This window comes from Thermobia domestica, chromosome 14 (assembly GCF_964235325.1).
Source record: "Thermobia domestica chromosome 14, izTheDome1.hap1.1, whole genome shotgun sequence".
NCBI lineage: Eukaryota > Metazoa > Arthropoda > Insecta > Zygentoma > Lepismatidae > Thermobia > Thermobia domestica.
In genome coordinates this window covers 153,063,034-153,081,082 of record NC_137467.1, presented here as the reverse complement: position 1 = coordinate 153,081,082, position 18,049 = coordinate 153,063,034, and the positions used below count along the sequence as shown (strand labels likewise).

At 37.1% G+C, this 18,049-nt stretch overlaps 2 protein-coding genes across 4 annotated transcripts in view; one reads left to right on the top strand and one right to left on the bottom strand.

Annotated features, from left to right (window-relative positions):
* The window catches only part of LOC145670407 (diacylglycerol kinase epsilon-like), a 126,828-nt gene that overhangs the window by 76,917 nt on the left and 31,862 nt on the right, over nt 1-18,049 (bottom strand). The gene's annotated exons all lie outside the window — the stretch shown is intronic.
* Nucleotides 117-17,431, top strand: LOC145670406 (small ribosomal subunit protein eS28). Its single transcript, XM_081739048.1, has 4 exons — nt 117-261; nt 3,929-3,976; nt 8,677-8,831; nt 17,228-17,431. Exons 1-3 carry the CDS (start codon nt 235-237, stop codon nt 8,797-8,799), a joined length of 198 nt encoding a protein of 65 aa, XP_081595174.1. The 5' UTR covers nt 117-234; the 3' UTR covers nt 8,800-8,831; nt 17,228-17,431.

The window sequence follows — 18,049 nt, the reverse complement described above, 5'->3', positions numbered from 1 at the left end:
TATTATCTTTATTTACAAAGAACTAAGTTATTTAGCATCTTATAAGCATCTCTAAAGATTCATCTCACTTCCTCGTCCTTTTCATCATACCGTATATAATTGCCGGGAGAGCGATCTTCGCTAAGGCAAGTTACAACCGCAGAAGAAGAAGAAGAAGAGCACGTTCTCTGCAACAGATTGAACACGCGCCCAGGGTTCTAGTAGTGTGTATTGAAACAAAAATTATATTTAGAAATGGAGAAGCCAGTGGTTTTAGCTAGGGTAAGGTTAAAATAGTAATTAGCTGCAAGATATCTTTGATATGTTAAGAAATCTTAGTTATAGGTATAGTACTTCGGATAAATTTCACAGATGTGAGCCAGAATGTTTTGCGTAACATTGATTGAAAAAGTAATTTCTCACCTTTTGGTACTATTACATGGTTAGTTACGTTATATTGTGTTCTGGATGCCCGACTTTAGTTGCGTCGAGACGAGAACTTAGATGCTATTTTTAACAAAATTGGTGCAAACTTCTCTAAGTTAGCCCGACAATACCCTACTCGGATTGAGTATAGCCCGCTCCCCCCCGTGATTTTTAATAGATTCTAACGATTCATATTAGTTCTTAATGAATCGGAATCGCATGTTATAAAGATTTAAGATGTAAATCTTGTGATAAGGAAGCTTTAGTATAAGTAGTAGTAGTAGTAGTAGTAGTGACTCTTCCAGTTCCGGTGACAAAGAACTGCGAGGAGCGAGCTATACACAAGCCCCATACTCTATTATACCCTTATTTTAAAGCGTTTCTAAAAACTGATAGTTTCGTATTTGTTATACCTTTTTTGTCGAAAACCAAGCGGATGACCAACTTCGGAATAATTTTTTTTTTTTTTTTTTAAAAGGTAATTGTTAAGAACAGTTACTTCTCATCTCCGGTGCACGAGGATACTTCTTACTGTTGCACTAGCTACAAAATTGATTTCATTTGATGTCCAAAAAATTCGCTCTTAGACATTATCAAGCACACATACCAACAAAATATTCCTTTCTCCCGGTAAATTTTCAAAATTTAGCTAGGAACTCTGGAACCAACTTTTGAACTTTGTTCTTTCTTGTAGTTAATGTGTTTAATGAATATCTGGAGGTAAGAATATTACAATTAAGAAAACGTACTACATTATAATTCCGTGGCACTAACCTTGTGCAGAGAGAAAAATGTGTGCTTTGTGCGAAGTCAGTAACATATTTGTTTGAAGCAAATGCAATTCGTGAGAGAATAGTTTCGTCCAGTTTCTGCTATGGAATATTTACTTCAAATTGATAATAATAAATTACTTACGAACGATAGTGAGGGTATTCGTCCGAGGGAGCAGGCACATTAACTTTGGTGGGTTTACACAAACGAGGATAGTGCAAAACATAGTATGTGGCATAAAACACATTATGTGTGGATTTGGCATTAGTGCCGTATCGCTGGACCACTTTGAAAACTGAAAAAAAAGCACCAAAATGCACTGCATTCAATTGTATTTTGTTAGATAACATTAAGTTACGTTAGATGACGTTACTTTACGTTAGGGACATATAAACTAGTCCAAAAACAAACCAGCCTGTGCTAGGTGGCCACTAAAAGCACAAATATCTGAGTCAGGGCAGGAGCGCAGCAGGGGGGCCCGAGCGGAGCGAGGGGGTACATCCGAAGGAAGCAGCCGCGTCAGCGACGGTGGGTATAATCGTAAGCGAGGGTAGTGACAACATGTGGGTTTTGGCGGTCTTAAAAATTTCAATAGCACTTGTCGTGGTTTCACACTTGCAACGCTTCACTGTTAACATACAATACAGCTTCTCTACACTGTGCAGAAATACATTCCCGTTCAGTTAGATGTCAGTTACCTTCAAACCTGAGGCTTGTTAACTTTTCCAATTTCTGGAAAACGTCCTGTACAACAATTTCCTCGGGTTTCTTTTCCTTAAATAAATACTCCGCTAAATAACCCTCGAAATGCTCTTCCTTCTTCCCCAACGCCATGCCTTTCGTGCTCCTATATCATAAGAAATGTACCTCTCCTCGAAATAGTCCTTCCGCCTCCACATACTGTGACGCTTACATAAAAAACAACAACTTTTTCCAGTTTTTACTATTTCACTTATCTCACTTTCACTCATTTCTCCTCACAAACTTACATAAATTCTCTAATTGACCCGGTAAATTTCCTAAAATTGGTCCGGCGATACGGCACTTAACCCGTGGATTTTAGGGGAGATACTAAATGCCATCTAAAACAGTGCCAAAGTGATCTTAATTAGGTTAGGTTAATTATACCTTCAAACCAGAGGCGTGTAAACTTTTCCAATTCGAATAGAAAATCGTGTACAATCGTGTAGAATTATACGCGCCATATACACACTACTTTTCCCGCGACTAAATCATAACAGGTGTACCTCTCCATCAAATAGTTCCTTCTGCCTCCACATATAATGCCGCTTACATCATAAAAAACAACCAACAACAACAAATACTTTCTTAACATCAGCTATTCTCAGCTGACTTTTGCTCATTCTTTCTCACAAACCAATTCTTCAATTGATCCGCTATATTTCCTAAAATTGGTCCACCGATACAGCGCGTAATCCATCTGTTGAATTTGACTCGGTTATTGTAAATTGACCATCCATTAAAAAAAGGAAAAAAAACTGCCATCTATTTGCAATTAATGAAAAATTACTCATCTTAATATATCTTGAATTACTGTCTTTAAAATTCCCTTCATTGGTAAAAGATGCCTCTAACAGAACTCTCCTAGTACACTATGATTACATTAGTGTGGCACCTCAAACCTGTAATTAGAAAAAATCTGCACCTAGTATTCAGTAATACACCCTGTCAACTCTAGATCAACTAGACTCCGGTGAAAACTGGTGAATACATAAGTGGATTCCTGTTTATGGCGCACCAGCACTTGATAGTGGTTCCAGCGAGAATAGAAACATTGTGTGGGATGACGACTTATATGCAAACGGAAGTTAGTGGTACAAGGTATGATAGTGAGTTTTAAACTATGTACCCAAGAGCACATTTTAGTAACTGGATCACTCTACGACAAAGCATCCAGCAAAATGTTTTTTTGAAGTATCCCAAAAATTGCGCCCAAACCAGGATAGGAGAGGCCCAAGTACACGAATGCGACATAACTGGACATTTACTTCTTATACATTACCGTTCAGTTAAACTAAAGTAGAAGCATGAGACAAACAGTGTTGTATTTCTTCTCGTATGTGTTTCATGTCTCTTGTTCCATTACAGAAAATTTACTTTCTTCCTGATGCCCCATTTATCGTTATTTTTCGCGTGCGTGGGTTTTCTCGGGATTCTCCCGTTTCCTCCCACTTTCTTCATTCCACCATTTCATTCATTTCTCATAATCACCGTCTCCTTTAGCCTAACCGGCATAACCGTGGGACGTAAAACTCAAAGATTTCATTTCATTTCGTTATTTTTCGCACCACACCCATCGATATTTACCTCCGTTTAACGATACCTCATTTGATATTGCTATTTACTGAAAACCATATATCGCTAGCGTCCTCGTTTCTTCGGTATTTCAGGTGGTAAAGATGCCTCACGCTTTATATAAGGTAGATAAAACGGCAATTGGCAAAGTAGTTGAGGGAAATGTATAGCTTCTGATTTTTTTTCATCTTATTTTAGCCTTTTGTTGTTGTAAATGAAAACTGCCCTAAAAATTTTAACCCCGGTCATAATGAATGAGAAATATAGTGATGTACTTCGGAACTGGGGCGAAATGTTAGTGTTCTTACTCTAGCGCAAATACGTGTTTGATTTCTTGTGGAAATACATGTGATTCAGATCCCACCAGATAACCTCATGCCATTAAGTATTTCTGTATACTATAAGAGTAATGTTGAATTATAATTTTCTTTTTCAGGTTATGAAAGTATTGGGTCGTACCGGCTCTCAGGGACAGTGTACACAGGTAAGAATCCTGGTTATGCAAAATGAGTAATTTCGATGGTTGGGTAAGCTATTTCTCTCGGTGTGTTTTCTTAAAGATATTATAGGTGTTTAACTTTGCTTCCACTGTTTTCCAATAGATCGCTCTAGTTGTAAGTGGGGGTGGAAATGAACAGTTGTAGACGTCATACTATAAGCTTGGGCATTTCTCAACATAACCTCATCAAAATATTAGACAATTGGTGTTCGCGTTGAAAGTTATTCTCGATTGAAAATATCAGCTTACGAGCTAAATTCTTGTCATTTGCAAAAGGTTTTAATTTTCTGTTTCAGTATGAAGAAATTGCGGTGAAAGGTCATTGAATACTTTCAAATATTTATGGCGAGACCGCTATTAGGAAAAGAACGTGTCAGTAGTTTTAATGCTTCAAGAAGGGTGATTTTGACGTGGAAGAGAGAAGATTTTCAAAGATGTAGAATTAGATGTATTATTACGTGAAAACTCGTGTCAAACGCAAGAAGGATTGGCAGAATCATTAGGAGTGACTCAACAAGCCATTTCAAGTCATGGGAATGAATCAGAAATAAGAAAATTGGGTGCCGTACGAGTTGAAGCCGAGAGATGTTGAATAGTGTTTGTTTTCCTGTGAACAACTGCTTGAAAAGCAAAGACGGAAGGGATTTATGTATTGCATTGTGACGATGAAAAATGGGTTTATTACTATAACCCTAAGCGCAGAAAATCATGGGGACTTCCCGACCAAACCGCATACTCACAACCCCAAGGTCAATGCTCTGTGTTTGGTGGGACCAACTCGGCGTAGTGTATTATGAGCTGCTAAAACCGACTGAAACAATCACAGGCGATCTTGCCGAGATATGTTTAAGCCGAGAATTGAAGACAAACGGCCGCGATACAATGAGGGACACGATAAAGTGATAGTGCAGCATTACAGTTCTCGGCTCTGTCACGGAGTCGGTCAGAACGTTCCTGGAAACGTTGAAATGGGAAATCCTTCCTCACCCGCCCTATTCTTCAGATTACTCCCTGTATCACTTGTTTCGCTCACTTGTGGGACACGGCCTGGTTGACCAACACGTACGTTCTTACGAAGAAGTCAAAATTGCATCGATACGTGGCTCCCCTCAAGGGTTAAGCAGTTGTTTCGATGTGGGAATTGTACGCTGCCCGAAAGATGGGAGAAGGTAGTGGCCAACGGTGGAACGGTGGACAATATTTTGAATCGTAAATTTATAACCTTTTTTTTTTTTTTTTTTATATATATAAATACAGTGAAGCCTCGAATGTCAGGAAAAAGAAAAAGACAGAAGCAAGTTCTAAACCTAATATTTTACTGTGAGTGTTATACACTTCAAAATGCTTCCTCTCAAGGTCGTGTAACACACCTCTCTTGGAGAGAATAAACCCTGTGATGGAGAATAACCTGTTCTGCGCAGTATGATTTCGCTCGATAATTTGTGCATGCGTCAACTGCTCCGGATTCAAATTACGACGTGATTTGGTTCTGGCATAAATAGTAGGTTCCGTCTTTGTGTAACATAAGTGCTTCAGAAGAACATGAAGAAAAATAAATAAAAAAGTAGCTCTGAGTAATTAATACTGAGATTATATTATCATTAAAATTGAGGCTAATTTGCAGAATTGAGCTCGTGTGGTTCGGATTCCATGTTAATCAGTAGGTCCACATCTCATGTAGCCTCGCTGCTGAGCAGGACGTTAACCTCAAAATCAACTCAATTGCAGAATTGATTAATTTTTAATGAACTATGCTGATGAAATATAGTGAAGCCTCCTTTAACCGACATCTCTCCATAGCGTGCACTTCCATAATACGAACAAAGTATTTTGTCCCAGCAAGAATATATATATGCATTATTATGGGATAGGACCCTCCCTTTTACGGACATAGTCTTAGTCGTCTTTTACTACAAATGCTTTAGAAACCTCTTCATAACGAACAGAAATTATTCTCAGCTTATAGTATTAGCACACCAAATCTTTTCTGTAATTTGAAAATGAATCTTTAATTGGTGCAGCAGTTAAAAACAAATTTCGATCAGAAACTATGTCCGTAGGAATATGAAATTAGTTGCAAATAACTAAAGTGTGGCCTATAAATGTACGATCCGAAAGGATATAGCTGTTTTGAGTTCGCCCGAAATAGGAACAACTTAAAATTACCATTTCCTCCCTATATTTTCATATAGGTCAATGGTATTAAACTGACGATAAGTTTTAAATCAGGTAAAATCATTAAAATACGGAAACACAAGAAATAAATTTACAGTTAAAAATAGAGCTGTATAATGTTTTACGGAGTTAACATTATTACATTTTCATTAATAGGCATATATCTTAATGGGGAGAGGAGGCTCAAATATTTTCCATGAACTTAATTCTTCCCGTGGAAGAAACTAGCATTTCAGATAACCGGGAATAAAAAGCAGTGCGACTAATATTCCCTTTGGTTTTGTGGTACATATTTGGCGTATTAGCACAAACAAATAACAAAATGTCCATACATCAGTTAACTACAATCATAAACACTTTACTTTAAAAAGAAATTACTAAAGATATGCTTTATCTTCCCAACACTAACGGCAATCTGATCGTGAAACTTCCGAATTTTTCTTGCGTATCTGGCGGAGTATGTGTCGTGTAGTACAAAGGCCCTTTAATCGTAAAATCAAGTTTGAACCTTGAAAATGAGAACTAAAAAGAAAAAGTTGATTTTGAGGGAAACTAAAGAAATCTTCAGTTTGCTTAGCAATTTGAATCGTGAGTGTAATAGGGGATTATGTATTATATATAATTTCTCACTTCTTTGTTACTCTACAAAATTGTCTACCTCCTCCTCGAAATCGAAATGTGAGTGTCAATAGTGCAGAGTGTGTACCACGGAATGTGAATAGATTACGGATTCCCTTGCACGTCATACTTTTTCTTGTTATTTTAAAATTTAGTTCTATATCTCACGATTATATACCGAGACTAAGGAAGACTGTGATAATGAAATGAATAATAATGGTGGCATGACGAAAGTGGGAGGAAACGGGACAACCCCGAGAAGACCCATACACACAGTGCTTGTTCGCCGCAAAACACTTGGCAGGAGCTAGGATCTAACCAGACACACGCACCGCTGCCTGACAATGGAAATTCCATTTTCTCGTGTGTACAATAGAAGAGAGTGCTTAAATGTTATTTTAAGTAAGAAGGTGGCTTTAAATGGGCGTACACAATTTAATAAAACCCACTGGGTTGTTTTTTAAGCCTGGGTTTTTCACAACCCTGAATAACCGCTTTTATTACACAGAATGTTCTATCTACCACAATAGTCTTCCTCCCTTCAAAACCAAAATTATATAGTTTTTTTTTTAAATCTTGAATATGTATTAATAGTAGTATACTCATATTTTTAAAATAATTTTAATTAGAACTTCTTTAGTTTTATTTTGGTATTATTATTATTATTTGAATGAAGGCCATCAAAAATATTTTTATAAATTTCAAAAATGTCAGTCTTGAGGGAAAATGTAGGAAGATGCTTGCTTGGGTAATTTTCAGACTTCCTTTGAGATTCTCAGCTATAGTGTGCGTAAAGCGAAATTCACTTTGAATTTAATTTTTCCGTCTTGGATTAATGTTCCATCTAAGAAGACTATAAGGGCTGACTTTGAGGAACATGTGTGATCTGTGAACCATAGTTTGTGAAACGCTGGTGTAGGTCATAATGGGAGAGAGATCCAAGTTTTGGAAGCAAGGCTGTCGTTACAAGTTTTATTTACATGAGTGTTTTTTTTTTTTTTTTTTTTTTTAAATTCTTAGTGCGTGTTCTTCCCGTCTGTTTAACATGTATTTATAATAACTTGTGGAAACCAACACAATTATATAGACTGAGAAAAAGTTTATACATACGACAGCTTAACTCTAAATAATAAGTGGGACCGCGCTGGCTCAGTGGTAGAGCATTCACCTCTGGTGATTGGGATCCGTGGTTCGATCCCGCGCCAACTTCGTTTCGAGCCAAGTGGACTTCGTGGTGGACAAACCGTGTGCCTGGGTTTTCTTAGGGTTCTCCCGCCTCCTCTCACTTTATTCATCCTACCATTGCATTTATTTCTCATCATGACTGTCTCCTTTAGCCTAGGCGGCATAACCGTGGGACGACAACTGAAAGATTTCATTTTTTTCCTAAAAAGTGCATAGAACGAATTTATAACAAAACAGTTTTGTTACTTAATGTCATAATGAATCATCAGCATTGTTCGAAATGTTTTCTTCTGGTGTAGGTGCCATAAAAATACAAATTTGAAACATAGACCTACATGTATTGCCGTAAATTAACTGGACGCCAAATTTGTCTTGGGAGTCTAAGTCGCCATGGCAACGTGGCATGCGAGGTTTTTCGGGCCCTGACCATGAGAGTGTATTTCCGGTTACCTACAGTGTACAAGATCTGTTAATTGGACCTCCCTCGTGACTGTATGATTAGCGTACGCGTCTTTGGCGCAGTCGGTCCGGGTTAGATTCCCGGCGGGAACTCGTGTGGTCCGGATCTGACGTTGAGATCCATGACTTGGTGCTAAAAGGATCAGTAAACCCTAATCCAGTCAACGTAGTCTGTTAAATGTATCTCGTGTTCTAAAGAAAACTAGTGTGGTTTTATATTAATAGTCAGTTGCTATATTTTTTTTTAGGTGAAAGTGGAGTTCATTGGAGAACAGAATCGTCAGATCATTCGAAATGTGAAAGGTCCCGTTAGAGAAGGTGACATTCTAACATTACTTGAGTCCGAAAGAGAGGCCAGAAGGTTAAGATAGGAAAAGCAGTACATCTGTAATTTATAATTGAGGTAAGTGGAAAAGCCTACACCAAGATGATTAAATTTAACCCTTGTGTACTACCATGTTGTCTTTTGGGACCCCATATTTGTTTATCGTGGTATATCTTTTAAACAAGTGAGATTACAATTCAATCTTGTCTTACATTCTATCTCGAGTGTATGCTAAAGACGCCTACTAAAAATTTCAGTTGTCTGTTTGATGGCTCTGCTTAAAGAACATAATTTAGATGGGGTTCTAGAAGACTCCATGGTAATTCCTGTGTAACAATGTTCTTGGTATTGTCCGTTTACTGTAGCTTGGCGCTGTGTTTTGATACAAAAACTGGCTAGCGAATCTTAGCAGTCCTTCCCCTTCTTTCCCCTTATCGCAGTAGTAACAGTGGCACTAACTCATCAACTTTAGCACTAGTAGAGTTTGGTATTTGCAAGTTGCGTAAATTTCGAAACAGTTTACCTCTTCTCTAATCAGGACCCGTAACTTGTGTGCGGCAGGGGAGGGGCAACTGCCCCCCAGGGAGGTTCCTCGCCGTTCGTAGGGGCCCATTTTGAGGCAAAATTTTCTTAATCCATATACGATACGAACATGAAATTATAAATGAAGCATCAAACAGTTTCACTACATTACATAAAGCAGCGCACAAAAGGTAAATAAAACAAAAGTGAGTCGTGGGCCCACTTCAGTAAAAAACGTCTACTATTAGGGGCCCTAGAAATAACATTTATTCGTATGGTTTTGAGATGTCAATATTGTCCCCTGTCATGTATGGAAGCGGCCCAGGGGCGTAAGTAACGGCCCCGCAAACCTTGCCGTAAGGGAGGGCCACAGGCTCCGGGGGACATAGATAGTAAGAGAAAGATAGAAAAGGGGGGCCTCATAATGAGAAAAAACTTTTTCTAGGAGGCCCAAATACACGTATTAATGCTTGCCCCCAGAAAAAATCTAAGTTACGGCGCTTTCTCTAATGTGAATTTATTGGTACAGTTCTGCTAATAGTTAACTATATCAGGTTGGTCTCTTTAAACCTTGGGTCGTGGAGAGAAACAATCTTACAGGAGGATAGTATTCAGATTTTAAGAAGGTGAGGAAAAGAGAGCGAGGATGAGAAAAATGAGAAGAAAGAAAGAAAGAGAATGAAAGAATCACTTCTACATTTACTTCATAATGAATTTAAACACATACAAAACGAAAAAGAGATATCGGAACCCACCACCATAATATTTGTGGAAGTGTTGGCAACATTCTGGCGTAATATATTTCCCGCCAATTCTGGGGCCTCAGTGTTTGGCCCAATTCTGGCCTTACAGCAGTGGCGGATCCAGGGGACGATCAGGACCCCCCGGAGAGGAAACTTTCTTATTTTATATATTTAAATAAAACCCATCCCAGACTTTGGAGCTCTTAAAAGTAGCTCTAAGTAGCAGTACTAAAACCCACCGCCCTCCCCAGAAGTCCGTCCTGAATCCGCCCCTGCCTTACAGAAGCTATCGTCTAGGCATTCACCTCGTGGGACTGAGTAAAACCTTAATAAGGAATACCAGCCAGAGCTGGGTTCATGCCCACGCTCGATCTACCTATTTTAATGCCTTTGTGTGTGTGTGTGTGTGTGTGTGTGTTGGACAGTGTCTGGTAAGGGCACCCAAACAGGGTAAATGTGTACTGTTTTTAAATATTTACATGTGAAAATTCGCTTTATATTGTACTTTGAACACGTAATTCAATGTGTATTATATTCTTCTTACAGCAGCATACTTTATTTCCTAATACTTTAAGTCTATGGTTGTTAGTATTTATAATTATTGCATCATACTAATCCTTCTCAAAGCTCGTTCAATTAGTATGAAATCCTAGACTTGGCAGTTTGCAACATTGCAAACCTTCACCAACAGGCAATAATGTGGCAAGAATATTTCCACCTATACTCGCATCGAAATTCCCAGCCTCTGTTTACAATCAGTACAAGATGTTTCTGTCGCCTTATCATGAAAACAACACTGTCCAGCGAACCTAACGGTGTTCGCTTTCTCTGTTTATTGTTTACAATACAAGCTGCATGTTTCCAGTATTGCCAGGCGTACAAGGTTTTCGCACACTTTCGAACAAGAACACTTGTACAAAATTGAGTGTGCATTATATGTAAGATTGTATTACCTAATAACTAACTCGATTTGTCATAACGTTAATATCTGTCACCCCAAAAGCAGCAATTTATGTAGTAATAACAATTGTTCTATGACTGTGCAGAAGTAGGTACACTCATGTCCAAAATGATTGTCGCATATCTATAACTTGTCTTCTTGTAGGAATATATAATTTGATAATGGTTTTGCAGGGTACTTTTAATATAATACTATGTGTATAATCGGGAAATGTATATTTGTGGTAAATTTTATAGGAAAAGAATTATAAATACGAAAATTAGAATGAGTAAAACAAAATGTTGCTAAATGGACAAGAAAGTTCTATTTTCATTTTATTGTTCTTATTTACTGCTCTTTTGACATGAAATTTGCTACATGTAGATCTTTGCCGATTATACACATACTAACATTATAAGATATACCGGGCGAATTCGCTATCAAATTATATTTCTACAACAACATATTTATAGACATGCGACAATAATTTTGGACATGAGTGTACATTCGGTTCGGCGATTCATGTGCCTGGCAACCATGAATTTACCATGTAGGGGTGAGAAGCAAGGTGTTGACGCTCGCACTACAATTGTTGTTTGTAAACAATCTTCCATCCTAGAGTGAACGGACAATAGTACACAGGGGTTAAGTTGGTTTGGAGTTAAATAGGCGATGAAGCTATCATTATCATATTTATCTAAATATATATAATTCGATGCATATTTGCATAATTTGTGATTACTTAAAACTAGTTTTATAGTATGTTTGTCGTTCCAAAATATGTAGTGTAAAGTGTGTAGTAGCAGCAATAAGAAGAAAGGAAGGGAAGAATCATTGGAAAAGTAGTTGTTTGAATAGAAGTTACATTAGCAGGAGTTTTAACCACATCCTGAGTCAGTTGGGGATCTGAGAAGAAATAAAAGTTATATGAGTGTTACCTGGAGCTACCGATAGAGGCGACAATATTCGCCAGGACAGTAGTAGAATCGTAGTAAAGTTTAGACGTAGGAGGTAATTATTTTCTATAAAGTGTCATTTATTATTATTATTATTATTATGAGGAAAAAAGTTGTGTTTATGCTGTGACTTTTTACTAAATTGTAGTCTAATAAAGTTTCCGTTTCTGAAATAGGTTTTATTTAAAAAAAAAAATTATTCATGCAAGTAGAGATGCAAGAGCTTGAAAGAAAAGAAAAAAAAAGTCCCCATATCTATGTCATGGCAGTAAGTTTCTGAAACTTCACTGTTATTATCCAGATATGTAACGCCGTTAGCAACTTGTTAGAACGAATATAAAAACGTAGTATTACATGAAAAACTATCAGCAAATTAGCATGATACATTAGGTGTATTTTTCTTTCAAAAAACATTCATTGTGTGCAGTGATGTTATATTAAGTCTTCAAAACTTTCAAAACGTGCATTCTTTGTGATAGTTTCCCATGTAATGCTATTTTTATTTATCGTCATTGTAACAACGTAATTATCAGATTACACATCACAACGATACCGGTAAACTTGCAAGAAGTTATTGTTATGAGATGTGAGGTGAATTAACTGGTGAAGTTTCAGTTTAATCGCTGAAAAACTTACCGAAGCTGTTCCGTAATTTAATAATATGGCGCCTTCTGTAGTTTTGCGGGTTTAGATTATATCAGTTTGATAGAAGGTAATATGAGAGAAGTAAAAAGAAATGCAGAAGTTTTAGTAAACGCCAGGAAGCACATGCGGGTTTAAAAGTAAATGCATGGAAATTCAACATGATCCTAGTACTGCAGATTATATCTATGTTAAAATATATTCGACAAAATAGAATCTTCCAAATTTCTTGAATCAGCTCTAAAAGACCAAAACCTTATCCACGAAGAAATAAATGTCGACTAAAAGTACGGACTTCTTGTTTTTATTCAGTCCAAGCTTCTGTCTTCGCGAATTCTGTTGAAGAATATAAAGCGTAAATAAAATATGTAAAGGGTAATGATGCTTGTGTTGTATCGTTCCGAAACATTGTTGTGTACTTTATGGGAAAAACGCAGTTTGAAAGTGCTTGAAAATAAAATTATAAAACGAATATTCGGACCGAAGAATTACGAGAATGGCGGAAATTTCCTAACAAGGAACTGCACAATTTATACAGTTTACCATACATTACTACTGTCATGAAAACTAGGAGGCAGATCTTACAGCCAATATGAAAGAAAGCAGGAACGCTTTTAAATTTTTTACTAGAAACAGTCTGAAAAAGATTATTAGGAAAATTACGCGCACATAGAAGGATAACATTAGGATTGTAACGTTAATTTTCATTCATGTTCAGTTCACACTTCGTTATATATTTGCTGTAAGTTTCGGTTGAATGTAATAAAGTATTATTTTAACGTAATTTACTAATTAACTGTTCAAAATGATATGACACCGAATACGGTACAAAATGATGACACAGAATACGATATATTCAAATTTATGTATTTTTCGAAAATACTTCGATATACCTTCTTAATTAATTGTAACCTAGATATTTATGTTTGGCCCAAACTAAACAACATAAATAGACAGATCTGTGCATAAAAGTAAAACATATACGTTACGAACCATTGTTTATAGTAACATATGTATATTATCGTTATTAGATGATCTTGAAGAAATAGAAATAAAAGGTAAAAACTTGATCCAGTTGGTTAAGGATAGAAATCAATGAAGAGTCGTTATGAATGCGAAATTGAACCTTCGGGTTCCTTAGGCCATAGTGGTACAGCTTTTGCATTTTGTACTTTCCATATATGGAACAAGAACACATTATCTTTTAAAAATGAAAGAACACTGGAATTTTATTTGTTGCTTTTGTTTCATTTAAATTACATTGGGAAAACCACTGTTTTTTAAGAACTGCCTCGTAACGAATTTCGTTAATTAGCATTCTGAGCTTATGCATGAGGGTAACCAAGGTTCAGTTTCCTGTGGAAATTCATGTGATTCGAATCCGATGTTGAATTGTGATCCACGTCTCACATAGCCTCAATACTTAAAAGGTTGTGTACTTTCCATGGAAACAAATAAAAGAAAAGTATAAGAAATACACCTCATTTACCTTAATGTTTCTTATAACAGCCAAATAATTCACATCAACTATAACTAACTAACTAACTCTATGGCCTATGGAACCCGGAGGTTCAGTGCCGCGTTCACAAAAGCTCTCCACTGACTTCTATCCTTAGCTAATTGCATCCAGTTTCTACTTTGTATTCCTATCTCTGCGAGATCCATCTTAATATTGTCCTCCCATCTGCGCCTAGGTCTTCCTAATGGTCGTTTTCCTATGGGTCTACCAGTCAAGACTTTGAAAGCGTTTCTACTTTCTTCCATTCTAGCTACATGACCTGCCCACCTAAGCCTCCTAGACTTGACATCAACTATATTTCAAATAATTGTTATCCGTCAGTAGGACAAGACTCCTTTATTCCAAAATGTGAAGGAAGTAAGTTCCATGTTTGTTGAAATAACTTCAGACGGAATTACGTTATCCGTTAACAGGGTGTCTATCGGTCACGAATGTCACGAAAAAGTCACGAAATTTAGCTTTTGTGTCACGATTTTTTTTAACTGTACAAGTGTAAGTACAGATTGGAAAATTTTGTTCTGTGAAACGTCAAAATTCACCATAAAAATGTCTATGGCCGGCTTTAGACGCTACCAAATTGTAAGCAAAGTACGTTTCTATCGCATGGATGAAAATTCGGCCCAATTCGCACGCAAATTCGCTCTTGAAAATGTTAGGAAATTTTTTTGATTTGGTAAAGAAAAGTTCACGAAAAAGTCACGAAATTTCATTTTGGAATTTAAGTAGCATTAATAGTGAAAAAATCTGATGCTCACTTTTTTTTTTCAGTTTCGTAATTTAAACGCTTAATTAAAATTAAGGGAAAAAAAGGGCCTAATACACAAAAAGCCAAAAGATGTATTTTGTACTCACAATAACTGATTAAATTTCGTTATAGATCTACGAAATTTCAACTCAAATACAGCGAACTTTTTGGAATTTGAGACATGGAAAAAAACTCAAAATTGTCCAAAATTCGAAATATCCAATAACGTTCAATTTTAAATGCCTAATGTCAAGCGAACAAAAGTACTGTGTATGAAAAGTAAAATAACTATGCAGTAAACCTTACCGCAAACAAGCAACAATACTCGAAGATAAATTAAGCCTCACGTAACATGGGAAACACATCTTAGTATAATTCTCACAAAGAAGTTCGTGATCTTGGTTTACGTTGATTTGATTCCTTTGTATGATTAAAAAAAAAAAAAAAAGTTTAAATTAAATTAAGTGTGTAGAATACGTCACTAATACGATTTGGTTGACATTCGATAGATCTTAAATTTTCAGTCACATCTGAAACATCAGGTGAATATGGAACACGCTCTCTTTACATCGTCGCCTATATCGATATCAACTTTTTTTTATCATCATCGGATGGATTGTGTTTTTGTGTCACGTTTTCTACAGCTGCCTGTGCAAAACTGAAAATAGAGACTGCATTCTTCTGCTTGTGATTTGTCCAAGACAACATTCTTGTTCTCTAATTACTTCGAATTATCCGAACAGGAGGCTCAAAAGTACAATGTATCTACTATTTTTTTTTATCATTGTTTTCAATACAGTTTTCAAGGGAAACAAAGTTTCGATCGAATGTTTGTTAAAAAATTCTGATGTATATCAACCTTGGACCGAAAAAATTAGCACTTTAGAAGAACATCCAGAACAGCCATATTTTTTGAAGTAAAAATTTCTCCAGGGTTGATATATTTAGAAACAGAAATTTTCTGTCGACGCAACAAAAAATAAATAGGGCGTGAGTACGTAGTAGGACAAGATCTAGGGCATATTTTTCAAAGCAACAAATCTTATAATATGACTTTTACAGGCCAGAAAATAGCATAAAATAGAATAATAGTAAAAGTGATTTCTAAATACTAATACCTCTAATTTGTCATGATTTCATTTTATATACAATTGTACCTAGTTACATCATAAATACTGTCACAAGTTTGAATGTGAATAACACAGAGAGTATTAACACCACGGCAGATTATTTTGGTCATGTTGTACATTTATATGTTGTACACCTGATGCACCAATCATTTTTCGAAATGCCCCCCATGGCCTTGATGCAGGCACAAAGTCTGTGCGGCCACTGGTCAATGGCATTACGCACCACGTCCATGGGAAAATTGTTCACTGCTCGGGTCAAGGATTGTTTCAGACTGTCGATAGATGGATGCCGTTTATGGCAGACCTTTGCCTGAAGAACTGCCCAAAGTTTGTAGTCCAACGGGTTAAGATCCGGGCTGCTAGAAGGCCAATCAGCGGTAGAAATGCAGTCGGGGACGTTCCGTGCCAGCCACTCCTGGGTTGTTTTCGCTTTGTGGCCTGGAGTGGAATCCTGCTGGAAGGTCCATCTTTCTCCTGAGAACATGGTAGCAGACAGTGGTTTCACTATAGGAGTTAGCACTGTGTCCTGGTACACCTTGGCACTCCTGATCACACGAGACATGGAATTTCTGCTGATTTTCATCTCAGCAGCCATCACACTTTGTGTTCGAACAGGATTTCTTCGAATTCTTCTGCGACTGCTTTGTGGACCTGCGGGGTTCGTACCGTTCGTGATCTGCCACTCCTTGCGCGGTCAGCTGCCATTCCAGTCTCGGTGTATCGCTGTATGGCGCGATACACGAATCTTGCTGATTTGTAGGGTTTTCAGAAGGTTGAAAATCTCACTTGCCGTCTTCCCCACCTTGTGTAGTGCAATTACTGCTACACGATTTTCGTAATCGCCCCACTCTATCAGAACTCCAGTACAATATCAACGTATGTCATGAACATTCAAACACACTACATGCATCTTCCGCTTTATACACAGATGGCAGTACTGTGCCACTCCGGGTTACTACAGCGCCACTCCAAACTTTGTGACAGTATTTATGATATAGCTAGGTACAATATTTAATTTTGAAAATTTTTACACTTGTATTACGAGAATAGTAATTTTGAGAAATATGCCCCTGGTGACTGGCTTCGTCTGTATGGTGTTGAGCCTGCAGGTTCTTTAACATTAAAAAAAAAAATATATATATATATCAGCAAAAGCGACTTGTATCAGTAAAGATACTTGTTTGACGCCAGTTATATAAAATCTGTTATGAAGTGTGCTTAGTTTCTGTGAAGACGTAACTGAACGTCTACTGACTTGTTTTCTTTTTGTCTTTCAGGTCTTTTAATGGAGATATATACACATCTGTGTCGGTAACTTCTTTGGAGCATTCATACTATAGCTTTTGTATATGGTACGACAAGGAACGTGGCATTGAAATCTATTTGTTAAATCCTTATATGTAATATTTCAAGAAAAGCATTTATGAGTTTCTGTATGTATCTCTATTGAAAAAAAAAAATAAAGGTAATTATTTTCGAAACCAGATTATTATTATCATCACCGTGCAAAGTATTCTGTCAGATTTTTAAAGGACACCGTACAAAAAGCATTGGATTTCCTCGTCTGTCCGATTTTTGGATATGTTGTAGCTGAGGACCTCTTCTCCCCGGTCAATTGCTTATATGGAGCCAAATCTCTATGACCAATGCTGTGACCTCCAAAGGTCACTAAAGGCCACACAATGAGTATTGACAGAACTGGTTCAAACTTGACATTAAAAAAAAAAAAAAGTGTTATAATGGGTTACGGCAGACGGGGATTTTACACACGTAACTAACTGTCTGATCACAGGTCACTAAAAGACACGAGACCGGTTGCATTTGAAGACAAGGTACAACGTGACGCGCAATATAGGTTTGAGGTTCAATTAGAGGAGACTGGTAATATGCGTGTGCAAATGCTTTCACGGTTCTCAGGTTCCGTCAGACATCAACTTTGGATTGCATTTCAAGAACCCAGCTACATGCACCCCGATGACGACACCGAGGAATTATTCGAAGGTCCATATATTAGATTGGTACTGCACGTTCAAAAGCGGAGCCAGAACCATACGCTGGTGCAGAAAACGTCACTTCCGCTTCCGGTTTAGCTAGCTGGT

Coding starts and splice junctions, on each gene's coding strand:
- LOC145670406 (XM_081739048.1), top strand. CDS start 235: ATGGAGAAGCCAGTGGTTTTAGCTAGG. Junction 262..3,928: donor AGCCAGTGGTTTTAGCTAGG/GTAAGGTTAAAA, acceptor TTTCTTTTTCAG/GTTATGAAAGTATTGGGTCG. Junction 3,977..8,676: donor CTCAGGGACAGTGTACACAG/GTAAGAATCCTG, acceptor ATTTTTTTTTAG/GTGAAAGTGGAGTTCATTGG.